Source organism: Diprion similis, chromosome 3, assembly GCF_021155765.1.
Source record: "Diprion similis isolate iyDipSimi1 chromosome 3, iyDipSimi1.1, whole genome shotgun sequence".
Classification (NCBI taxonomy): domain Eukaryota; kingdom Metazoa; phylum Arthropoda; class Insecta; order Hymenoptera; family Diprionidae; genus Diprion; species Diprion similis.
This window is the reverse complement of record NC_060107.1, coordinates 14,626,939-14,652,353: the sequence shown is the minus strand read 5'-3', so window position 1 is coordinate 14,652,353 and position 25,415 is coordinate 14,626,939. Positions and strand designations below refer to the sequence as shown.

Sequence of the window (25,415 nt, the reverse complement as noted above, 5' to 3'; positions counted from 1 at the left end):
CTTTCATTTTGTGATCTTACATCAGTGTCACATAAAATACGCGATAAAAACCGTTTTCAAATTTAAATATGAGACCACATGAATGTAGGATTATCTCAAGAGTCCCATTGCAAATCTTGAAGTATATATAAATCTAATTCTACAGTTGAACGTTTTCGCGAATTGTTTGCCTTATACGCTCAGTCTAACGAAATTCATATCGATAATGAAATCAATAATTTAACAATCACAAGTACGTTCGAGTCACCCTGCCATCCGCAAAGTAACAGAACAGCCGAGATCGCGGTAACGACTTTTAAACTAAATGTGAGATCGAGCGAGTGTTATTGCAAGTAAGAGATAATTACAAGGTTTTAAATTTAGGGTGATTAATGTATTGTTTTGCTGTCAGTTATGGCTGCATGTCATTGCGGAAAAATCTCGACTTGGGATTATTCTCCCGTAAAAACAGGGTGACAAGGAAAATTATGTTTGTAAAATAATTAACGGTTGGGACAGGTTTTCTCGTTAACATATTTCCGCTAATGCTGCTAATCCTGTTTCCAGTTTTCCTGGTGCACCGAATCACGCGAACGTGACGCATGAAAGAAAGAAGCAAAACGCAGCAAAACGCTAAGTCAAAGATCAAAAAATTTGAATATTTAATAACCGTGCGTGATCCCGATCACTTATCAAAATTTCATTCTACTTTTTATGCACAACTCGAGAATCTTGGCATCCTTATATATAGAGGATCGATGTTTCAGTCCTCATAGTTTCTATAAGAACGCTTCTCAAAACAGGTATAAACCAGTCGTTTCAAGTCGGTACGATGAAAAACTTCGCTTATCTAATTATTTTAGCCTCATTGGCAACCGCGATCAATGGCAGAGTAAGTTTCTCACATATTTTTTTCCTTATCGTTGTCAAACTGCAAAAGAAATTATGTCTCATGATGCAGTAGCTATTCTACTTTGGAATGAAAATTTGTAACTCAATTGCAATCAAGAAAAAGTTGAAAGTGAATCATTGGAGACTTTTTCCCCGCCGAAATTGTGACATTGTGTAATTGTTTTAAATATTCGCCAGACGGATTCGAATCACGAAAATCAACATGGCTACGTTTTAACCATATAAAATTTAAAAATCAATTGCAGCCCTCGGCAATTGCGAAGCGGTTAAATACAGGCAAAAAAAAAAAAAAATGACTTCAGGAATCATTGAAATTTCAAATATCCTTACAATCGATTGGATTTAAAAAAACGGAGAATTTAGCCTGTCTATGAAATTCACTTGCACAGCACGCGGCATTGTGGGTTTAAAAATTAAATCGCTATGATCCACTCTTATTACCTATAACTGTTAGAATAAATCAGAATCATATTTTGCACTACCGAATCGATCCCAAATACAAAATATATATTGATATCAGGCAGTTCCTAAGGCTTTGGCTGTGCTTACGAAAGGCCTGCACAGAGAGTGTGCCTCCGAGTCAAAAGTTCCAGAAGGTAAAAATCTCTTCTACTTCGCTAGTCAGAAGCAACGCTATACGTTTTGAAATTGATAACATTAATTCTGCTATATATTACAGCTGTGATTACTAAGGGGCAAAACGGAGAATTCTCTGATCAACCGGAGTTCAAGTGCTACCTGAAATGTTTGTTGGCCAAATTAGATTTGGTAGGAATTTGCGCTTTATTCTAGGGCTCTAGCCTTCTTGAAAAAAAAAAATAAATAAAAACAAAAGAAAAAAACACGACGACGATCGGAACAGAAATTGTATTGGCTAATGTTGCTGATGCCGAAATTCGGTAGACGGAATTTTCGGTAATTGTTTCAAATTGCTAAAATTCTTGGTATTCTATTCCAGATATCAGAATCCAGTGAAGTGGATTACGACGGAATGATAAGGATGCTTTCACCAGATATTAAAGAAACCGGCACTAAAATGATCAACGATTGTCGCGGTACAAGTACGTATAGTGCGACATTCGATCAGAGACCTTGACATCTGTAATTACTACAATTCGATTTGTTTTGCTTATTTTTTTAAAGCTGGAACGGACAGTTGCGACACTGCTTATAATCTGAACATTTGCTTGTACAACTCAAATCCAGTGGTACGTATGAGGCGCAGTTATTTTTAATGGCAAAATCAAAGTTCGCTTCATAAAACATTCTTTTTTCATTTCAGGAATACTTTCTGGTGTAGAAGGAACATGTTTTTCGTAGAGATTGTAGAAGCTAGACCGCATAGCTGTTGAATAATTAACACAGGTCTGCAGTCAAATCCTGCACAGAAATTTTGTGTTTAATTTTATTAAGAAATATTGTTTAGTTCACTGTAATGCAATGGTAGCTTTTGCATTATTGTTATGCTTTTTTTAATGTCAACACCTTGTATTTTGCAAAAATACTGTACGCGATAGAGGGAAATGGCCATTTTTTGATTCAACTCACTTGGAAACGTAATATTGACCAAAAACATTCCATGCAGCTGAAATAAGATATTTTTCTGCAGACCTGTATAATCTGCGATGAGTTCTCGTAGATATTATCCGATTACTTTATGTCAAATAAATATCTGAAATTTCAACTGAGTGTGTTCATTTATTTTGGCGCGTCAGGAGTACGGATGATTTTTAAACAAATACTCCTTATTCTCGGGAATGAATCATGTATATTCGACCAGTATTAGTACTGCAAAACGCGGAAAAAGTTGCGAGTTTCGGGGTTTCCAGTGTATGTAAAACTGCAGCTTTCACTGAGTCTCGTTATAAGAGTTTCACAAATGTGAATTAATTTAAAATAAGGTTTAAATAAATTTATTTAAAAATGAAAAATCAACCAAGATACAATGGTGAGATTTTCCAAATGCTTGACTAAAATTCGCTCAACAAATTCACAATCAAGTTAAATAATTACAAAAGAATTCATACTAGGCAATAAATATTATAAACATAATATTTGTGAACAGGAATAAGTAGTATAGCACATCGTATCTACATGTATTACGATTATAATATATAGTTATTAATATATTCATATATATTATCTATGTTAATAATACATAAGTACATGCATGTAAGTACAAAGTCAAGTAATAATAGCAACAACGACACGAAGTGTCTGAAAAACTGAGATGAGGTACATCAAGATAAAAGTTGTAATTATATTTGCTGATTTGACGAAGGTTGTAAGATTAAGAATCGATTTTGAAGACTATAATTTGATCGATCGAATCTTTGAAGTTTGCTATACGCTATTTTCGAATCTTTTGTTTCACTTTGAACACTGATTACAATCTTAAAAACAGTCAAGGAGTTACGCTGTTACACATCAATACGTTCTCTTCAAGCCAAAATTAAATTAATGGTTAAAATTAAAATTTCGCGATCAATGCGATGTATTTTACTCCTATTTGTCCCGTAATAGTCCCATGACACGTTGGAAGTTTCGTCGGCCATTCAAATATTGCATTGCCTCTGAAAAATAAAAGTCAATTTAATAAGGATTATGTGTTTATTTCTTTTGTGGTACAAAAAAAAAAACCGATAAGGAATATTGATGCAATATTGCGTTGTATCTGATCTTAATGTAAATAAATCGTATGAAACTTACCGTGGTAAGTTCTCGGAAAGACAACTTTACACTTATCATTGATCTGATACGTGTAATGAAACTCGTTTGTAGTAACAACTTCGTCGTTTTCAGGCGAATAAACCTCCGCATATACAGCTATCTGCATCACGTTGTGTTCAGTGTATACTACCTGCAAAATAACATACGTACGGAGAATAAAGTCAACAAACACTTTTGGAATGCAAGAACATCAGTGAAAATCAGTGCGGTATCTACAACTTCCTTTAATACAGTATTCTCTCCGCATAGGGCCGCTTGAAGGCGGCAAGAGGAATATGATAGCGGATAGCGTGTGCGGGGTGAGGGAGGGATGGGTCATATAGTGACCATCATTATGCGTTTGTAACTGTCTTGAGATGTCTCAGATGTTTACGGTATCGATTATTTTGTTCCGAAGATTATACTTACGTTGGAAAACATTTTGATGATAGAACTGACGTCGACAGGCTGATGAAAGACAATGTCACTGATGTGCATCAGTCGTGGCCTTTGTTTACCGAATAAAAATGCCGATGACCAACTAAGTTCGAGAGCATGTCGCATTAAGAAGCCTCCAAATACCTGGGAGAAATCATCACGTTACTCGATATTATGATTATCTTCATAGTAAAGAATCAAACTGAATCAATGTGCAATGATTATTGGAATTCTCGATGTGTGCATAGTTGCGACAATATGGCGCCGAATTGGGCAATCAGCTAATCATTTGGGGGTAAATTTTGCAAATACCGAACCACAAAAAACTTTATGCAAGCTGTTGAATACTCATTTTGTGAGACTGAGTCGATCAAAAGTAAAATATGTGACAAAAAACTGGTTTTAAAATTAAATACGACGGCCATGATAGTTGGCGTAGTATTAGCGGAGCTATTAACTTTCGCAAAATAAATTGCATGACATTTCTAGGTTTTCCAGGTCACAAAACGCAAACTTTCCCATATAATTTACTGCGTCATGGTTAATAGGTATTCTAATTCCTTCAGATACTTAATTATGCCCACATTCGATTAAAATTTTCATATTTTTCTCTTTGAATCTTCGTCTTTTTGAAATGGAATCAATTGTTCGTATCAAAAATTTATCTCAATTTCGCGATTAAAAAACTGATACTGTAATTTTTTTCGTGACCACGATTCAAATCCCTGAAAATTTCAGATTTTCCACAACTCTTTCTGGGTGCCGTGACATTTCCAGGTTTTCGAGGTTTTCCAGGTTGGTAGCCACGTCGAGTATGTAATGGGCCAAATACCTCTGGAATTTAATGATTTCAGCGTATTGGAAAGGAATTGAATACCTTGTTGTGATAATTTCTATCTTCTGGGTGACTGTAAATCAAATTGCTTATTTCCGTAGATTCCATCCAAACTGAGCCTGGAGGTAAAGTTCGTCTACTGCTCAGGTAGTGTTTTACATCTATCGTTTTGATGAAAACATCGTGAATAATTTGTTGTTCTTCAACTGTAGGGACCATTTTTATCAATGACTGCGTTTGAACCTCTTGTCTTCGTCTTTTCCTAGCTATTGATATAACAATATATCCGTTGAAGATTTATCTTAATACCTAATTACATTATATCCCTAGTTCCGTTTTTTGATAATACCTTCACCGCCTTGGAGTATTTGCATTTCATGCTCGGACGCGGGGACTAATTTGTTGACAAACGCTGAGCGCGTATTTAAAGAATTTCTCGCAGCCATTAAAAATAAAGCTCGAGTTAATTTGTGCCAAGTATTTTGATCCTTTTGCTCCAGCCAGACTACAACTTCCATGGTTGAATTTCCCACCCATGAAACGTGACCAGAAAGTCGAATGTCACCACCTGCCTGTCATTATCAATGACAAAGTATGAATTACACAGACTTTGGGAACCATAATGAAGAAGGAAAACAGTAGCAGGATACCTTGGGAATATAGTCTGTAAAGTCAACTTTGTCTACTAGAGCAGTGACCAATACATGAGGTAGAATATCCCCTTCTTTCATCTTTGGATTTAGCAAGTGCTTGCTGGCAATCCAAACTAAAAACACACTCTTAGCATAAACACAATTGGTGAATGATTCCTGATTTGTCTAGAGCAGGTATCGGAGAGAGGGCTTACCTGCAAACAGGTCCATATCTTCCATGAGCCTCCCTAATCGAACGTTCCCCAAAAATGTAACATACTTTTCTTGCAATGCCAAATCAGAACTCAGTGGTAAAATAGCTGCTGAAAAACTGTCTTGCATTGATCGTGGTGGTAGTTCATCCTGCGACGCTGGTATAAGTTTCAGCAAGTGTTCACGGGATGCTTGCAATGGTGAATAGCCAATTTGTATCCCCATCAGTTTCATGAGATTCTTTCTTACTGGAATAAAGAGTAATCACTTTGTGGAACTGAGAAAAATTCGTTGAATAGTACAGGGTACTTCTGTAAACAGTGAACTAACATAGATATCGATTTCACATTGTACTAACCATCTGACATCGTTCCATCGACCGCCTCATGTCCACTAACGTCAATTTTCCTTTCCTCTAATAAGAACCGGTGAAAACTTGTCAGTGTTTTCCTTCTACAAGGTGAAAAAACTGGATTGTAGTATTGGATTGTCACTAAACGCAACGCTAAATTTTTTAACATCTATCACATAAGCTGTCCGAAATGTATTTTAATTTTTTTTTCTATATTTACAAGGCAGAATAATGAATAAGAAAAATTCTTGTGGAGTCGGGATTTGTCAGTTGATACTATTCTTATATTTATTTTTCAGTGCAAAGGGTATAAAAATGCTGATCCATAGATCTCGGTGATGAAAAAGGAAACGTGACAGATTGGTGCGGAGCGTCATCAGTTTTGACAAAAGACTGGAGTGTTTGCAATATAGGTTCTATTGTTTGCAACTAGACATACGGGGAAAAGTATTAAACCATTCGTAATTCAAGTCCAGTATGCTTGAAGATATAGAAAAAATAAAAAAGATTTTGGAAAAACATCAGCCTGAATATACTTACGATAAGAATGGTTGACGGAGAGTATTTTTCAACATTACACTTAACGCCATGATGATTCAAATCGTTCTGTAAACAATTATAATCCAATTAATCCTTTTCTGTGACACTCCATTTAAATTTGAATTCGGCTCAGCTTTACTCTATCAGCGTCTCAAAAACATGTAACATTACATACAATTTAAACAAATATCATGAGCAGAAGTTCAGAATTAATTCATGTGTTTCTAAAGAACGATTCTCGTTTTTGTGCTTAATTTCAATCAAATTTACGTGTGCATCAGTAGAAATTATATGTCATACAATACCAAATATGTGGATGTGAGTGCGAAGTTATGAAATACATAAGCCGAACTCCGTGTGAAACAAAATATTACGGGAAAAAAGGAATACTGGCTTTTGCCAGGTTATATTTGACATTAATCAAAACTAATTGTAAGTAATGACATGCAGTTTGTTCTATGACGCAAGTGCTAACTACCAGTTACCAAAACCGGTATTTCACCCTTGGAGAGCAAAAAAAACGGAGCTTTGTATACTAATACTGCATTTGGAAACGAGACCTAACTGCAATAAAATCATCGACACGCCCTATTGGCTGGAATAACTTCGATTGAGTTACCTCATTGCAGGTAATTCCAAAGTTTTCCGTTGCGCAGTAGTTTCGAGATCCTAGAATTCCTAGTGTGCCTAGAACTCCTACGACACGCCCCTTTCTTGGAGGCAAAGCCTCTAAGTGAGATGTGTACCAACTGTCCAACGAAATCCCTATATTGTTAGGGAATTATTTCTCTGGCGGACGCTACCCTGCTCGGTAACGCCATCATGCATAGTTGTGGTGTGAGTTATTCAAAGTCACGCTCATTTTTTCCCCACGCAGATTCAACATCACACAATTAATCGCCACCGATCTAGGGTATTTTGGCGCCGTTGGTACACATCTTACTTAAGTCGAATCCAGCGCGAGAGAGAAACTTTTTTGGAGAAAGGAGCTGCGCTCCTAGGCATACCATGTAAACTCCACACCACGCAATAGACTGTTGTGGCTAAGTCTGTGCTTGTGGCTAAGTTCTCTCCTATTTTAATGCCGGTAGTTAAAGGAGAGAGACAGCTAGTCAAGAACCCATAAACCTGACAGAGACACAAGACATCTGACCAAAGCGTCTGACGTTATTGGCAGCAATGAAATATTGATGCGAAGAACAGAAAAAATCGATAATAAGAATCGACACTTCGAAGTATCGATTCCGAATAATTGTTTTCCGAATTGATTAAAAATATATTTATATTGAAAATACGTCATTCAGGGTTCTATTTACGTGCTTTACAAGAACTGACAGGAACAAAACACGTAACACAGTGAATTAGCGAATTAACATTTTTCAACTGATATTCAACCGTGCCAATCCACGCTTACTAATAATTTTATTTTTGGTGAAATTTTCGTGACTTAGAATTAATATTTAACCAATCCGTTGACTGAAGATCGAAACCTTGAGGTTACCGTAAGAATCGAGCAATTGCACGTGAAAAGGATCGATGCTTGAAAAATCGATACAGAATTTCACATCGCAATGTCATCACTTGAAACATTTTAATTGCCAGTGAATAAAATGGAACTTGCAAGCTATGCTGCAGTCATGACAACATTTGTCATATTTAATTATGAGTATTTTCCAAGGGCTTTGATCAACGTCGAAAACAAATTCAGTAAAGCAAGAATTTGAAAAACGTCAATATATCGTATTTGCAACGTTGACGCCCATGCAAGAAAACAAAACACTAGTATGCGCGACCTGACTCTTAACTTTTAATAGGTACAGCAAAACACCTAATTACGAAGAACAAGCCGTTGGCATATTCAGTTATCTGCTAATATTTGGCTAAATCGTCGTTGCTTATCCTTCGATATCATTCTCCGTGAATCAGGTACTTATAGAAACTATTAAACTTTGTAGACGGCATTAATCACTTGCAACGACATCGGTGCGTTTACAATAAATGAATGCTCCTAAATTTGAACGATGATATCAGTGAAGGTGCAATATACTATCCGGCTGCATAAATACACCTGAATATTTCTCATCATGAGGCAGCTTAGACTCGATTGACGCGGAGTTTAGGGTTACGTGAAAAAAGATATTCGACCGAGAAATCCTGCAATTCGGAGGCTGATCGGTGATCGACTAGTCATAGAATTGGTGCTGTATACATCATGATGAAAAAATTAGGCGATAATGAGGGTCGTTCTGAGATTGATTTTTCGCTGACGCGACGAGAAGTCTGCTCGCTGATAAGCTCGGATCGGCTCGGAGCGACTACACAACTTCCGAAATTACATAAGAGACGGCTGGGAGGCAGCTGCCTTTGGTGGAAGAAAGTCCAACAGATGATTTGAGTCGTCGCCTCTGTCGTCGGGACGGCAACAAAGATGGCGGCTGAGAAGTGATCAGCGATTGTGTTGGGCGCTTTGACGAGTTGCTCGAGCTGTTGGGTAATTGGCTTTCCGTTTTACAATTGTTGGTGCCTCGTCCGATCGAGTCGGCGGATGTAATCAAGGTGTTGACGCGAGTTTACGGCCGTAATGAAAGCCATGCGTGTCTTCTACCATCGATAATATGGATCAGGGAGGCAGCAATTCGACCGCGCAAATTTGCGAATCCCCGCCGTCGCCGACCTTGGCCAATTCTGGTCAAACCCCGCTGCATCCACCCGATTCCTCCGCATCGTCGACCGACGCTCAACCGAATCGGAAGACCAGATTTGGGACTTCTGCCGAAGGGCGGAGATTCGGTGGTGGTTTATCTGGTCGCCGGAAATGGCCACCGAGAAGGGTGAGCTTTCCCTCCAACGATACGCACCTCGTTACAGGATACCTGGAGCCAGCCAATCCCTGGGAGTACGGTAAGCGACAATCGTTACTTCACACCTTCGTCCAGGTCGCCCCCGATATTGTCATTCCGAACCGTTTCACCGGTGAAAAGTTAACAACAAACCTCCTTCGTTCGACTCCCAGTTGAAAGGAAAGTTCGATAGGGCATGAATGATTTGGATAGGATATTGCAGAATGGAAGTCAGAAATGCCATAAACGCCATAAACTCATGACTTTGTATCCCGTTTTTGAATACTGTTCTGCGACGTTCTCCAATATCTAATCGTGGTCTATCGAATGTGTTTGAACTTTTCAAAGCAGGGACATTCCTTGTAACATAAAAGTTTTTTTAGTAAGCTATTGTTTCAAGACACGCTTCTCAAAGTAACTAAGCTTAACGCCACAAGGATGAATAGATTACTTCCAAATCAATCTTAGTAATAGAAAGTCTTTGCACTTTGAAAGCGCGTATAACTTACTCACTAGTTGTAATTGTTATTTTTGCATCATCGATCGATCATTTTGTCGTAAGAAGCATTGCTTGTCGTTATTATGTGTATAGCATAGCAGAAAAATTGGTTTTGTTCAAACTGACAGGAGGGGGATATTTTTTCAATAGCGTTTCTGGCTGCTGAAAGATTACCATAGTCAAACGATTAGCTGTGTTACATTAGAAACCCATTTGGCAAGGCTGCAGCCTATTTATGCGGTGTGACATTTGATTTCGATTGTGACATTGCAAGGTGGCCAGAATGGCTCTGCGTACGACATATAAAGATTTTTCTCATCCTCCGTTTGAACTCGCCTCATCTGTGACGCCAGATGGACGAAAGTGTGTTAGATTCACCTTTGAAATAATTTCAATAATACAGTTAATGTAACTCAGAGTCTTGTAAGTTTTAATTTATGTCTTTTTAAGTCCTTGATAAATTTAGTGTGAAATGAGTGTACCCACGTATCTTCGATAAGATTTCGAGAGACGAGACCACTTTTGAAAAAGTTTGAATTATGCCTATTTACCGCTGTTCTGATGTGTTCTAATTCGAATCTGTTTTGAACATTATGACTATTTTTTTGCGTATAAAATCGTCAAGCATTAATGAAAAATGCATTTCACTTACACCCTGTCAGCCAGCCGACAAGCTTTTTTATAGCTCGTACTTGCTCGAGGAATGTCTGTGATTTCACAATCAAAATTGTATACTAATTATAAGTTGACACTGCGTCGGTGGTGGTCAGTGCATGTTGCAACCATTATTTATTAGACAAGGCCTTTGGACATTTACCTATTCGCATAATGCTCCACAATGTGTGATGAATTGAGACATGTTCTAACTTGTGATGATTTTATCGAACAATGTTTTGTATGCATGTTCAGACCTACGACCAAGTTACACGTTTAAAGTAGTTGTCAAGTTTGCAGAAATAAATTAAGAACTTATTTTGTACACTAATTCATATTGCAATTATTTTATGCTCTTATAAATAATTTCACTCCCACCAAGCCTTGTCGAACATTAAACTTGTCACTGACATCATGTTTTTAAGAAAATTTAGTTCCCAAGGCGTAAACGAATTTTGACGACGTTGAAGTTTATAACGTTAACGTAACGGACAAAATTTTTAAAATCGGTATTTCGGCCAGCACCAGAATTGTTAAAAATATTAAGAATTTAATTTATGTAAAAAAATATACCTACTTGAAGGTGATGTAACAGGATTTTTTTCAAAAAGTCTTTATTGTACAATCCTATGACTGTCAGAATTCAATAAACTATCAACAAGAATTTGGATCAGGCAAATTATTCTTCTTGTAGCCACAATCCGTAGGTATAAATCTTGTAGTTGTGAAAATTGTTATTGTTTATTTTATTCGAAGAAACTAGTTTGATGATTTAAACTTCAACTTAGTAAATCAATTCGTGTAATATTTGTGAGATTAACATTAGGGAAAATATTGAAAAAATTGCTATGGCACAACTTGAATCAAGTTGTCGAGTATTTTGTACAATTTCTTTTCACTTGATATAAATAAAACTTGCATCCGATTCTGAAGAAAAATGATTGTATTCAATTTGCGGATTTGCAGCTTTTTGCTAAAACAATTCAAATCCAAAATTGAAAAAAGAAGAGCGAAAGACCGCACAATTAAAGGTGACGATTGGTATAAAAAGCTCACAAAATTGGGTAAAAATAACGTGTTTGTGTAAGTTGCTTGTACAGTAAACGTGTGACTCACTGTAAAGTTTATTTATAGTCTCGTTGTGATCTTGCCAAAAGTGATTTTTCGTTTTATGCGCTTATACGAGTTTGTTTTTTACCTGTTTATTAAAAGCCAGTCTGGATATTTTGTAAACAATGCAAACAGTTCTCCATAAAAATGAAAAACAAAAAAAAAAAAACAACTCATTATTGTTATCAATAAGCTATCAGAGGAGTTAGGTTGTTCCTAATCTGACCAGAAACATTTGTCAATTGAAGCTATAACTAAAGATAGTTATTTCAATCTCTTTGCAATGTATTTATAATTTATAGTTTAAACTAATTGACTAGAATCTTTTATATAATTTAATCTAAATTGTGATATTTTGCGAAGTGAATATCGATATTTCAAATATGCAGTTGAACGTCCGATATTACGAAGAAGCAGAAGCAAGTAATGATTAAGGTACGAATTATTCATAAGTTGCTGATTTCATCGGATTCGTTGAGAGGAACAATATTAGTAATACGTGGGTGTGAAAGTGACGGCACCGATTATTTTCGACACACTGTAAGAAGACTGTTTGTACATCTTGATCAAGAAACACATGTGTAAAGTTTGGAAGATTTCGTTACTATAATAAATTTTCGAGTGTCGATCGTAAGAATTTTGAAAAACTTAGTTTCCTTTAACAATTGGAATTTGTTTTAACCAGAATTCGAAAAACTCACATTCAGTTACACCGAGATTCTTGCAGTTGTATGTATATATATATGTTCATCTCACAAAAAAGGTCACTGCTCGTTCTCACTGATAATGATAATCAGAATGTATGTTGACAACAGCGCGGTCCAAAGTTACAAAATCCAACTTCATAGCAATTCGATAGTCTTATTTTAATATTTTATCATATTCGACTTGTTGTTCAGAAATTGAATAATTAATAAAACTATTCTAATCGTATACTCATTGTGAAAAGAGTTACATTCGTAAGCTTGAATTAATACAAATACATTTATTTTCGAATGTATACACAATGTATATACATATATATGTGTACACATGTTACACACACACACGCATACGTATTTATTTATCCATTTAACTATCACAGGAAATAGTTTCAAATTATTGTTGTTGTTATTATTATTATTATTATTATTATTAACCAATTTTCCTTTAATACATTTCAAATACATACATAAGAAGCACCTAAAGCGGGCACTTTTTGCCCGGACATTGGAATGTCCTACACACTTAAAGCTGAAAGTTTATGTTTATACATTTCAGAGTTAATCACAGGTTTACAAATCATTTAATAGTTTTTAAATTCAGTTCGTTTAGAACTGTTCATTATGTCCTAATTTCATGCGATATTTGTAGGATTGAGCTGTGATTTTTCGAACGTGTATAGTTGTAAATAGATATAATCATGTAAAGAAAGATTTTATTTGAGTCGAAGAAGACACTTCTTCAACTATTTTCATGGTATCTCGTCAATTCTAGTTGAAAAAAAAAGGAGAGAAGAAGAAGAAGAAATTAAGTGTCTTTGGCATGGGTTTGCGTTGAAAAATTGAACGATTTATATTTATAATATAAATTCGTATCCGCACTATGGTTCAAGTGTGAAAGAATTTTTAATTTCCAAATATAGACGTCACATATCTTGGAATTCTATTACATCGATTTACAATGTATATTGCATGATTTTCATGATGTAACAAATGCGCCGACAAAAGTATAATGCAATCGATGGCCGGCTATCTTATCCAATGGGAAATTGTTACACAAGACACTCTTGGAAAGATGGTTGAGGATATGAAGAGTTATTAAACGCGTTGCTGAGAGAAGGACAGCGCGAGTAATTTTATTGAATCAACAAAAACTGAGAAGCTTTCCTTTATATTAGCACAGCTGTTCCCTGCAGAGTTTGGTAAACATGTTCGACCTTTGTTATCTACGATCGGTAATTTGACTGATATAGTACTAAATGAATGCACAGACTATTCGAGTATCGGAGAATAACAACAAACAAACAGCGTTGTTATTGATTAATTTAATCATTCATTTTCTTCCTTTATTTTCTGCTTCTTTGTAATGTAACTACTGCACCAAGACTCAAACTTTGATAATATTTGTACATTTGAAACTTTGAAATTGAAGGAAAATGTACCGCATATTTTTAGGATCTTAAGAGTCTGATTTGAAACTTTCTGCAGATAACGCTTCTGGTTGTTCCGATACAATATATAGATACAAATAATTGTAAATCATCTATGTACGCAATCGGCAAGCTCAAGAAGATATAAAAGTTCTAAAGCAGTTGTACAAGAACCGGCGTATCACGTTGATTCATCTCCAACAGTATTTGTGCAATATGATTGAGCTAATCAAGACCGGCTTGCATTCATCTCTAAATTGAAATATTCGTATATGTAATGCTCCGCAAATAAAGTCGAATTATTTTTATGAACTTGAGTTGAATTGAGTTAACACGTTCAATATATTTTACATCCTACTATACTAATCTTGTAGCTCATAATTTAAAAACAATCTTTTACCTCATCAACTTCATTTTAATGTGATATCAACTATAGTAAGTGAATTACCTTCAACGCTGGCTCAATATAATAACAACAACAACAACAACAACGACAGCAACAATAATAATAATAATGACAATAATCCTAGTCGAAGGACGTATGAATAAAAGACCGTAAGCACATTGATTAATTGGCCGACAGATCAAATTCGTGTAATTATATACGTAGAAAAAATAAAAATGCAAATGGCCAAAGACAAGAGAACGCAAAATAAACATAATAAAAGTGTACAGTGTACGATGAATGGATTAAAATACATAATTTTTAATTACAGATTCATATTGTGTTTTAATAATCATCCCACTAATCCTTTGACTTATTCCATCATTAATTAAGTTTTATGACATCAATTCCATAGAAGTAGAGGGTTTCTTGAATCCGGCATTTTGCACTTACTATTCTGTCAATCTCATTCTCTCACTTTTGGAGGGAAAAAATGATTTTTTTTAATAAATATTTGGGTACGAAAAACCTGCTTTGAGAGATCCTCTCGGTATACGAATCATTATGTATAGATGTAAAATAATATATGTAAATTGTAATTTGCTATCAATGTCATTGAATTTTTCCAATATTCTATTGTTTAGGGAAAAAACTGCCCAAATTAGAAAAACTGAAAGTAAGAAAAAGTACGAAGAACATAACAAAATACGACGTTTGTATATTTGAATGAGACATGCATAATAATTGTTTACAGCTGAAAATGTGAACCGCGAGGACTTGATATCAACATATAGGAAGTCATGTTTACGGCATAATACGAATCCGCTGGAAAGTGTTTTAGCGCAGCTAGAGGTAAAACTATACTCAACAGAAACCATATATTCAATAATTATACGTTATGTCTAACATACTTTGTATCACACTAAGCAAGTCTTACTAAACCTCGAAATAAAATTCGGCTCACAAGGAGAAAGCATCAGATCTCTGGATTTTCGATTATGCACAAACTTTCAGGGTCGTTTCCGAGGCTGAAAATACGTAGTTTCATCTAATAAGCCTTTGCTCACTCCGGTTATAATTGATTATATTAGTAGTTTGACGAGTGAAATGGCATAGCGAATGAAACTTGTTATGGTGTTTGCTTTAAATATTATTTATCATAGTTTTCTGATGGAGTTTCGATCACAGGATCTCATAGAATCAAGTCATTATTCCACAGCAATAGTGACATAACTACGATTTTTCCATAAGAAAGTCCATTAGATGAAACTACGTATCAGAAGCTCCATATTTTGAGGCAAAGAAGCACTTCTAGAAGTTTTAGTAGAATCTATTATCCAGAACAAATTTATGTAATAATTATTATCATTTTTGCGAACAGAAGCTGGAAATCACAAACGATCGTTGCGAAACATTGAGTTTACATGGACAAAAACTTGAGCAAAACCAATGCGAATCGTTGGAGGAGATTTTGAAAAGAGTCCAGTTCAAGAATATTAATTTGGAGGCGACATCGTTGGAGGACGAGGTAAAGTTAAATTGAACAGCGACAAACAACAGTTTTTGCTTTTTGCTATTTCTCAGATTTAATTTCTACCTTTTGTTTCAGAGCGCCGTAGCATTGTTCGATATGATGGAATACTACGAATCGGCAGTCCAACTAAACATTTCGTCTAATAGGTATATAAGTACGCGTGGCTGGCAAGCTTGTTCGCATATGATAAAAAAAGTATGTTGTTTAGTAAATCATAAGTAGTACTTACAACGAATATAATCGAAGAACATTTCGAAACTAACTGCCAAATGCCTCCTCCGGCAAAACTGACATCATTTTACTCTTTTCGTGTTTAGACCCAATGTCTTGAACAGCTTGAAGCTAAAAATGTTGTTCTGCACGAACACTACATGCCCATACTAAGCAGAGCTTTAAGGATTGCGTCGCACCTGCAAGTTCTCAAGTTGGAAAATTGTGCACTTTCGGGCAGACCGATAGTCATTTTAGGTATTTATTTAACATTTTATTGCCACATTTGTATTTTGTTTCAGAAACAATTTGTCGATATCAATATTCCTACAGAGAATATCAAGCATTACGAATCGAACAATGAAGTAATGAGCTTATTTCACCGCCGAGAAGATGCTGTCGTAATACATTTATATTTTTGTTTTGGCAGTTGCAGCGCTGAAGCTGAATACTGGATTGAAGGAATTGTACTTGGCTGACAATAATCTTGATCCGCAAGACGCGATGCAGCTAGGATCACTCCTGAGGACCAATAATCACTTACAACTGTTGGACGTGAGGTGTGCATTCTTTTTAAATACGAAATCCATTATCATAAACTTTACTTTAGCCATACTTTACATTTCCTTACATTCGATTCGCCGGATAACTTCAACGATAATTCACGCAGCTTAGAATTTGCACAAAATTTTCATGACGCTTCCGTAATTTCGTAATCTTTACTGTTCCACCAGCAATAACAACATCCAAGATGGCGGTTTGGGCCACATTTCTGATGGTCTAGTCGAACAGCGGCTCGACGACAAGGATGGGAAAGGATTGGGCATTTTGGTACTCTGGAATAATCACATAACCAGAAACGGTTCGCAGCATATTAATCGAGCAATCGTGAGTACACTACCATTTTCAACCGACCAGTCTTCACTCTTCTTTCTGTGACATGTCAGGGATCTAAAAGTGCCATTTTCTTCACTCAGACGCGGTGCAAAACATTGGAAATGTTGAACATCGGACAAAATATCCTCACCAACGAATCCCTGCATATAATCAAGGAGTCGTTACAACAGAATCGCACTCTTCTGAGACTGGGCATGCAGTCCACTCATCTTACCTGCGAGGCTGGTGTGACCTTGTCGGAAATTATCTCAGTGAATCACGTCATACAGGTTCGTTAATTGCTTTGGAAAGCCAGGAATACGTTGGCTATCAGTGCCTAGAAATATTCTTCTACTTGTGTGAAAAAAGTCAATTTTATCATCCGTTAAGGCGCCATGCTCAGATAGATGACCAGAAAAACGTGATTATTGGGAACCTTTTCTTAGACTATCAGATATTTCTCCAAACATATTAATGTGTGTAAACACTTATATTTAATGAACATGATATGGTCATTCTCTCGGAAATCCTCTGAAAACAGATGTTTTGCGGTGTCCACGGTTTGAAAAATTGACAAACAAGATTTTATTTCTCGCATTGAATTATCTAAACCTTGAACGATTAGTTTTTCAAAATATTGATTTGGGACAAAATGTCGGATGCTCCGAGTTAGAGTTTCGATTTTCGATTAAATAAAAACTGGTTTTAGTCAATCAAAAAAAATGTGTGCATCGAAATAAATCTTTCGTTCAAAAACGGATTGTTTCAATCTTCCATACACTTGCAAAATTTTAACTAAATCGATGCATTGTTAACTGAAATTTTTACGGAATATTCTCCGAATATTATGCTTTAACAAGAAATGTCAAAAACCAAAAATCATATTATTTGAATTGTATGGTCAATTTTTTTATTGTCCAATGAAACTTGTATTACAGAGAATCGATTTACGAGATAATCACTTGCAAATCGCTGGACTTATGGCGCTTGCGTTTGCTTTGAAGAAAAATAAAAGTGTCACTCAGATTGACTTGGACGATGAGCCGCGGAAGAAATTGGTAAGTTTATATGTGAAACTATGAACTAGTCTTTCTCTTTTACACTTTATTGTCGTTTTGCAAAGCTTCGCCCGTACTTGAAGACACTGTTTCAATTAGCGTCTGTAAAGTAAGCTTCTTGAGCTTTTGAATTTGTATGTGTGTAAATTTTTTTCTGCTCTTTTCCATCTCGTATCCAAACTACCTTAATTAATAAGATTGTTGAATGGGAGATTATAATGGTCACAATATCGAAATTTCAAAATGGCAAAACTGTTTTGCATAATTTTAAAATGTAGTCATTCGAAATATAGAAAAATCAAAGTGCGACAAAGTTTGAATTCCAACGATAATCCCGATGATTCTATAAATGTTTTAGCTTCTTGCAGTTAGATTCTTTTGCATTCCGACTTTTTTATACATTTCTCACTGTCTACATTTTGAATCTCCATGAAATGTATCTTCGCGTCTTTGGAAATTTGATATTGCAACCCTTCCACTCTCCTTCTATCTCCACATTTTTACCAACAACGTCCAGAATAGCGTTTCTGTCTGAAATTTGTGGATAAAACAAATGTCTTGTCCCCAGGACGGAACGGTGGAAGAATATCTTGCCCTGGTGACTGAGATTCGTGACTACTGCACGCACAACGAAGAGCCTCGCTTGACGGAGGGCAGTGTCGAGGAGTCGGAAAGTCCCGAACACCGTGGCCGGCTGTCTAGCATGAGCTCTCGTAAGATCTCGCTGACATGTCAGACCCTGCCGCGATCACCTCCCCCGATATTCTCCGACGTATCCGGACCTGGTCGAACCTTGCTAGAGCCAAAACGAACCAGCGGCGGTCGCCTCCGCTCACCCGCACCAAGTCCGATTCCCTCTCCGGTAGCGAGTCCCATTCCCAGTCCGTCCCGGGGTCGTTTCGTGGTCTCAAGGGTATCTGAGAGTTCGCTGAGCTCCACGAACTCCTCGGCGTCCTCTTCCCCCGTGAATCCGCCATCGTCCCGGAGCTCCTCGCCGACCTGTTTCTTCCCCCCCGCGACGCCTGGCGCCTCACGTTTCCGCGTGACGGTTGTTGAAATGGGAAACTCCAAGCCCGCTGCGCCCAAGTCCGTGATCACCTCGACTAACACCAACGTCACGGTCGGCTTTCAGTTCAGAGTCGAAACCGACGTCCGAGTCAATGCCCACGACAGCGACGATGACGTGTTTAAACCAGACCCAGAAACTAATACGAGTAACCCGATTGATACTAAGAACAAACCTGATCTGCATGTCGGTCCCAGTGTCAGTCCCACGTCTGATGATTCAAATCCTGACAATCTCAGCGAGATAACCGTTAAAATTAAAAAAACTGGGGAGATGCGGTGCGTCGTTAAGGATATCATTCACGAAAAGGAAAGTCGAGACCGCACCGATTCAAATCTTTCGAACATTTCCACGACGCCGAGATGCAAAAACGAAAGTGACGCGTGTGTTTTGGCTGAGGTCAAAAGTGCGGTAGTGGATAACGATGATCATAACGAACTCGATGAGGACAAGTCCGTTTCGTCAAAAAATGACAATAACGTTACCTTTTCACGTTCTACAAAAAGTTCGTGCGTCCAAAAGCCGCCGTCCAGTCTGGAAAAATTGTTGGGATTGTTCCAACACCCGGGAAGTTTGTTCTCAAGTTCGACGAACGTTGCGGACAAACTTGAGACCAAGAATCCGTTACAGAACAAGGTGAACACCGTGATGGCGCTCGGCGATAAATTCCACCAGTATTTGCGGGACGGAAGAGGCAGTAGAGAATGCTCGCCGCAGCCGCCTTTGCAGAGATCGGTTTCCGACGCCCAGCAGCCCGCGGCAAAATCGGACCCGGTGAAGTCATGTAGCGTCCCTCAACTTTCCAGTCTCCAGGCGTTGACGAGCGTTTTCGCGCCGTCGAATTCCGTGGAAAAGCGCGAAAAAGACGGGAGCAAAAATGCTATTTCGACTTTAGGCAGAAGTGTCGACAATCCTGAACGGTTGGTGCAACAAGTACCTACGATTGATTTTCAAGATAATTCGTTTAGTAATACAATAATGCCAATGCCCAAGTGCAGGTGCGAAGACGTCGAGACATTGCATAGGATAAGTGAAAAGCCGTTACCTGAAATTGTGCAATCAAAAGTAAATAACAATATAAATAGAAGTGACGATTTAGGATTAATGAAAGATCTTGCTGTTGAGCCAAATACAATGACAACAATAACAACAACAACAACAATTTTAGACACTAATGGGATTAATATTGTAAATAGTGTACCAGTGAATATTATGCTGGACAACAAACTGACTATTTGTGTACCTAAGCTAAAAGATATACCTGAGTATTCAGTCCTAGACATAAGCGGAATCGAAGTAGAGCCAGGAGGCGTTAAGGTAGAGCCGGTAGATAGCGCCGAGGTCTTAGAAAAAATAATATGTGATAGCAGCACGACAGACAGTATTAACCTGACTAGTGATAGAAATTCTTCTTCTTCTTCACCTCATAATAATATAATATGTGATAAACAGAATGTAGTTAGTGTAGTTAATTTAGGCACGTCGGATGTCCTCGACCATGATGATGACGATGGTGGTAACTTACAAGCGCAAATCCAAACATCGCCACCCTCTGACCACCCACCCACAGAAACCATTTCTCCGACACTCTGCAGCGACGCTGATGATGAGGAAGTTGCGCTGAATATATGTAAAAATAACGATAGTAGTTATAGTAAGAGTAGCAAAATTGAAGAACCGAAAGACGATCATCATGTGAACATTAATTTGTTAGAAAATCAAATTTTCAACGCGATGTACAATGTTCAGGATACGAATACGGGTAGCGAACAACCTCCAAAAAATATGCCTACTTTACATAATGCATGTGCAAACGGTTCGGGCGAGACGAGAAATGCGAATGCTTGCCGTAGGGATGAAGTCCTGCGTCCTGAAAGTACAATTGTGCACCACGATGAAGTTGATAATCTTCCTTCGTCCACCCCGGCTATAGAGACCTTATTCAAAGACAAAGTAAACAATATCTCATACGACGACGCGATGAAAAATCTCAACGACATAATGCTGAATGGAGAGTCACTGAACGCGGTCAATCGTCTGAAACAGATTCCGGCTTCCCGGTCCGCGGAAAATGACGCTGTCAAGCACCAAGTTAGTTCGACCGAAGAGAGCGCCGACGGTTCCATAGAGTTCGACAGATCGGACGGCGACGAGCTGATATTCAACATGACGGACATTTCCACGGATGCTGCAATGCTTGAAGACCAAGTTTTCTCCACGGCGAACCGGTCAAACGACTCGGCGGAAACACGGCAGTCCAATTCTTGCAACGTGAACAAGAATCAGCTTAAGTCGTCAAATTCTTCTCAGGCTGTACAATCGCCGACGAGTTTGTTCATCGAGAAATCTAAGGGCGTCCACAGGAACAGTCATGATTCGGGTATCGAGGAGACCAACTTATCTGTGTCAGCCGACAGCATTCCGGAACGCGGCACAAAGCCACCGTTTCAAGAGAGCACCGAGTCCGTGATCGACTCGGAATGGTCTTTTGGTGGCGTCGAATCGGAGGATTCCAGCGCCGATTTGATCAAGAACAAGATGGCGGTATCCGGGGAGATTGATACTGGCAATAACAACGAAGACAGCGGTGATGAAATCAACCAATCGAAGTCTAACAATGCTTTGATCGCCCGTACTGAGTGCGAGAACAAGTCCATAGAGAAATTGTTGGTCGAAATAAGCTCGGAAGGAAGAGATAATGAGATTTCTGGGTGCTCTGCTGTTGTCTGCTCTATAAGGTGAGTTGATAAGAATTGTCGATCATGACATATGAGCAGTATGCTAAATTCCGTTTTGCAGTATCAAGGCACAGCCCTCAGAATCACAACATTACAATGCACAGCTTTTTGTAACATTTCGTATAAATCCTTCACACCATCTATCAGAACGTATACATTGAGGTTGAAAGGCGCTGTCTGGTGGTGGAAAGTATATAGAACTCAGAAACAGTTGTATTTAAATTTAAAAGTCCTTTTCTTTCTGTTTTTTTTTTATTCTGTTCGTTTCACTGTAAATCATCTTGTTGTGACAAAATAGAAGCTTGACAGCTTGTGCCAAGGCTTCTATGCCTTGATATTGGTAAAATTAGCCCAAACGTTCGACTGTTTTTTCGGCGCCATATTGTTTAACCGAGTCCATATTTTGTATACCAACCTCAAAGAAACAGATCTCGAGTTACGAAATTTCGAAAGTAAACCATACAATCCCAAAGCAGCTTTTGAATATCGACTGCTCAAAAATATTGCTAGATTTTTACGGATTGTCCCAATATGGGTTAAAATGTATTGTAGTTACACATTCTTCTTATGATTATAACGCGAGTATTAATGGCGGTATGAATAGGAATTTGTTTAGCCCCGTGAAAGAATAGAAACCAACAACAACAAAAACTAAACATTTTACTTTGTACAACTTTGATTAATGTAAGATAGTTGTAGTGTTGGAAGCTTATCGTATACATGATATATATAACAAACAGATATTATATTTTGCTTTTTGTTAGCCGTAAGAAAGCTTATAACTTTTTTTTTTACACTACTGCTATGTCCCGTTTATTAACACGTATTCCTACTTACTATATTGGCTTATCATTTTTAATAACACCTATGATTGACAATGATGCACGTCCGTTGCAAAATGGAAGTGAAAGTTGTATCTTAAGGTGTTTACATCATCATTATCATTATAAAATAATTTTGCTTTTTCGCCAAAATTAAACATTTGCAATTAACAAATCGTGACGAAAATTTCGGTCAAATAATTTTTATTCATAGTTGCAACTTGTCGATCGTGGGATTGTAAATTTTTGTAAAAGAAATCAGATTTAAAAGGCATTATATTAGGATAGACGATAAATAGTTAAAAAAATAAATAAATTATAAAACGAAACATAAACAAAACAGAATACACAAAAAAAGAATGAAGAGATAGAAAAAGAAAGTTAGAGCTAATTTTACGAAGGAAGTGTATTTCAGTGTAGTTATAGTAGGGGAAGTATTCTAGATATTTGATATTTAATAATTACGAATTTTGTAACGGTTGTTAATAAAGAAGTATTTTAAAGTCTCACATTTTTATTTAATCATCGGCTTAATTTTTTTTTTTGTTTTTATTTTTGTTTTGAGGTTTATTTGGTTTCCTGTTTTACCAGCTTCGATTTTATATTTTCCGTTTGTCTTTTTTTGACTAATACAATAATAATAATAATAATAATATCTCTTTCCGATAACCGTGGCTTACGCAAAACCAATATCAATCTTGCACTGATTCAAACATTCCAACACTACCAATTTACTAAATGTAATAACAAGCAAATCGTTTATCATTTTCAAAAATTTTCATGCGGTATAAATAGTTAATTTCATTAAAAAAGTAATTCAGTCCATAGTATTCTCTCTGCGTGATAATCTTTACAAATTATTTGCTTCTTATAAATAAAAATATTTACATCAACAATATATCCGAGAAATACAGTTTACTGTAACAAAATGGTTGTAGGCTTGTCACTAATTAATGTGGCAATGCAAATATTACGGTGTTTCACATTAAAAAAAAAATTTCGAACTCCCTACGGTCACATGAAAAAAAATTCTTGCTTCTGGTCTAAAAAGAAGCCTCAAAAAATCCGAGTGTACTGTAGCACGAATCTTAGGGTGTGCTTAAACGATTGTTCTAAAAAAATCAATAATTTATATCAGCACCCCATTAATTAACACGTATTGTATCGTTTATTTTTCACAAAAAATGCATTACGGCCGAAAAAGATTGTCAGAAGCTCATTGCAGAAATACTTTTATAGAAGGGTTGCAAAAAATGCCATAATGTATTTTTTTTTTGTAATATACAAAAGAGATATTATTACAAAAATTGAAATACAAAAATTTTTGCGATCCTTGTATAATCTTTTTGGGCCATTCTTAATTATTTTTTCTTGTTTTTTACAATATAAAAGAAGTAATATTAAAGAATAAAATTGGCGCTACAGTGCTCAGTCCTTTGAGGCTTCCTTTTAAACCAAAAGCAATTATTTTTTCATGCGTCCGTAGATGATTCGAAAGATTTTTAAATGGGAAACACTTTAATAAACGTGTTATAAAATTGATGAACTGAAAAGACAGACTTTAGATGATAAAAATTTCCACAGTCACCAATGACGCGGAGAGTGATGATTCATCGGAGGATACGGAAGAAGTCACCGACGCCGACGATGAGATCGAGAATCTGTTGAACTACGATGAGTTTGCGCAAATTAAACGAGAAGTGGAAGCCCGTTATCGTCGAGCTGTTAACTGGCGAGTTTGAGCAGCAGCTTTCTGTATGTATTGAAAAATCAGCACTAAAAATAACAATTTTAAGAATTTGTAATATAGTTTCAATCGTCGGCAGTATAAAGCTATCGAAAAATTATTATTATTATTTTTTTTTTTCACCGAACATGCCGACTTAACTGTTTCACCGTTTTTTTTTCCTTTCTTTTTTTCTTGTAATATACACTGATGTCAATTCCCGACATGTTCTATATCCTTACCTTTATTGTTGTTATGTACGAGTTATACAAAAATCGCGAGTAGATCTCGTATGTAAAATTAAAATATGTATATAATATCACATTGGAATTAATCATCTTGCCAGAATGTTTTATCTTAATATTTATTATGTTGTATTATATTATTATTATTATTATTATTATTATTATTATTATTATATTGTTGTTATTCTCTGACAATGGTGGTAGACTGAAATTTACATTATTGAGCCTTTTATATGTACCTACATATGGTAACTTCATACAAAGCTACAGATTGAAATTATATTATTTAAAGAATATCTTGTAGAATACAAATACAATTTCCGACTAAATATTTTTGATGATGAACTCGAATCACTGTTACAAAATAATTACAAGATAATCTCTATATCAAAAGAAATGAATATCGTGTGCATGAATTTGTGACACAATCCACGTGAAGTTAGTGAAGAAAAGATCAAATTAAGTCTACCTCGAGTTTATTATTTTATTGATTTTCGAATTATTTTTATTTATTCTAAATTTCGAGAAGCCGGTTCAACTTAAAATGTACTTGACTTGTGTATTTTCTTTCAAGTTTCGAGTATTTTCAGTAAAACCTGAATACTAGCTAAGTTTTTAAATAAATCAGAATTGCAAAAAATTATTTTGTACAATTTGCATGTGAAGATTGTATTCAATGTGAAATATTTCACCTGAAATGTTAAACTTGAAAAATTTATAATTCGGGTACGTTTGAAATTGAGAAGCTAAAAATTTGTCAGATTTTTTTTATCTTCAGAATTTCACTAAGAAAATTTGATGTGAAATGTGTTCCATGTACAAATATATGGGCATATGGTTAGTTACAAATTTATGTTATATTTCTTAATACATAAATTGAGTTTTGCAACATTACTTAAGTTTTCATAATAT

General features: G+C 36.3%; 3 protein-coding genes across 5 annotated transcripts in view; 2 read left to right on the top strand and 1 right to left on the bottom strand.

The window, feature by feature from the left end:
- The window catches only part of LOC124404741, a 29,043-nt gene extending 4,784 nt beyond the window's left edge, over positions 1-24,259 (top strand). The window contains exons 2-13 of one of the 2 annotated variants that reach the window (XM_046879075.1): positions 3,911-3,916; positions 9,135-9,511; positions 14,984-15,081; positions 15,611-15,757; positions 15,839-15,958; positions 16,081-16,231; positions 16,404-16,533; positions 16,708-16,861; positions 16,951-17,139; positions 17,788-17,907; positions 18,476-21,711; positions 24,117-24,259. In XM_046879075.1, the coding sequence (XP_046735031.1) occupies positions 9,226-9,511; positions 14,984-15,081; positions 15,611-15,757; positions 15,839-15,958; positions 16,081-16,231; positions 16,404-16,533; positions 16,708-16,861; positions 16,951-17,139; positions 17,788-17,907; positions 18,476-21,711; positions 24,117-24,126 (4,641 nt within the window). In that variant the 5' untranslated portion in view covers positions 3,911-3,916; positions 9,135-9,225 and the 3' untranslated portion in view covers positions 24,127-24,259. Of the gene's footprint in view, positions 1-3,910; positions 3,917-8,424; positions 9,512-14,983; positions 15,082-15,610; positions 15,758-15,838; positions 15,959-16,080; positions 16,232-16,403; positions 16,534-16,707; positions 16,862-16,950; positions 17,140-17,787; positions 17,908-18,475; positions 22,803-24,116 lie in introns of those variants that run through there. The other variant, XM_046879076.1, reaches the window with a different exon arrangement.
- On the top strand, positions 739-19,809 carry LOC124404746. 2 transcript variants are annotated; one of them, XM_046879081.1, is made up of 8 exons: positions 739-871; positions 1,412-1,487; positions 1,571-1,659; positions 1,850-1,952; positions 2,035-2,099; positions 2,174-2,200; positions 18,105-18,107; positions 19,798-19,809. In XM_046879081.1, the coding sequence occupies exons 1-6, from the start codon at positions 812-814 to the stop codon at positions 2,189-2,191; spliced, it is 411 nt and encodes a 136-aa protein (XP_046735037.1). In that variant the 5' UTR covers positions 739-811; the 3' UTR covers positions 2,192-2,200; positions 18,105-18,107; positions 19,798-19,809. The 2 variants fall into 2 exon arrangements, 1 of the variants encoding a protein (XP_046735037.1); XR_006929027.1 differs by lacking the exons at positions 18,105-18,107; positions 19,798-19,809 and adding an exon at positions 2,507-2,817 and having other exon boundaries at positions 2,174-2,243.
- LOC124404744 (acyl-coenzyme A thioesterase 9, mitochondrial-like) lies at positions 3,263-6,676 on the bottom strand. The gene is made up of 9 exons (XM_046879079.1): positions 6,611-6,676; positions 6,077-6,171; positions 5,721-5,966; positions 5,524-5,639; positions 5,223-5,445; positions 4,916-5,139; positions 4,030-4,182; positions 3,601-3,751; positions 3,263-3,464 (listed from the first exon to the last, which is right to left on the bottom strand). The coding sequence occupies exons 1-9, from the start codon at positions 6,658-6,660 to the stop codon at positions 3,397-3,399; spliced, it is 1,326 nt and encodes a 441-aa protein (XP_046735035.1). The 5' UTR covers positions 6,661-6,676; the 3' UTR covers positions 3,263-3,396.
- Positions 24,260-25,415: the final 1,156 nt, after the last annotated feature.

What these genes read in the sequence shown, in the direction of transcription:
- LOC124404746 (XM_046879081.1), top strand. Translation starts at nt 812, where the DNA reads ATGAAAAACTTCGCTTATCTAATTATTTTAGCCTCATTGGCAACCGCG. An exon ending in CAACCGCGATCAATGGCAGA is followed by an intron (nt 872 to 1,411) that starts GTAAGTTTCTCA and finishes TATTGATATCAG; the next exon opens with GCAGTTCCTAAGGCTTTGGC. An exon ending in CAACGATTGTCGCGGTACAA is followed by an intron (nt 1,953 to 2,034) that starts GTACGTATAGTG and finishes ATTTTTTTAAAG; the next exon opens with CTGGAACGGACAGTTGCGAC.
- LOC124404744 (XM_046879079.1), bottom strand. Translation starts at nt 6,660, where the DNA reads ATGGCGTTAAGTGTAATGTTGAAAAATACTCTCCGTCAACCATTCTTA. An exon ending in TCATCAAAATGTTTTCCAAC is followed by an intron (nt 3,752 to 4,029) that starts GTAAGTATAATC and finishes GTTATTTTGCAG; the next exon opens with GTAGTATACACTGAACACAA. An exon ending in CTTTCCGAGAACTTACCACG is followed by an intron (nt 3,465 to 3,600) that starts GTAAGTTTCATA and finishes TTTATTTTTCAG; the next exon opens with AGGCAATGCAATATTTGAAT.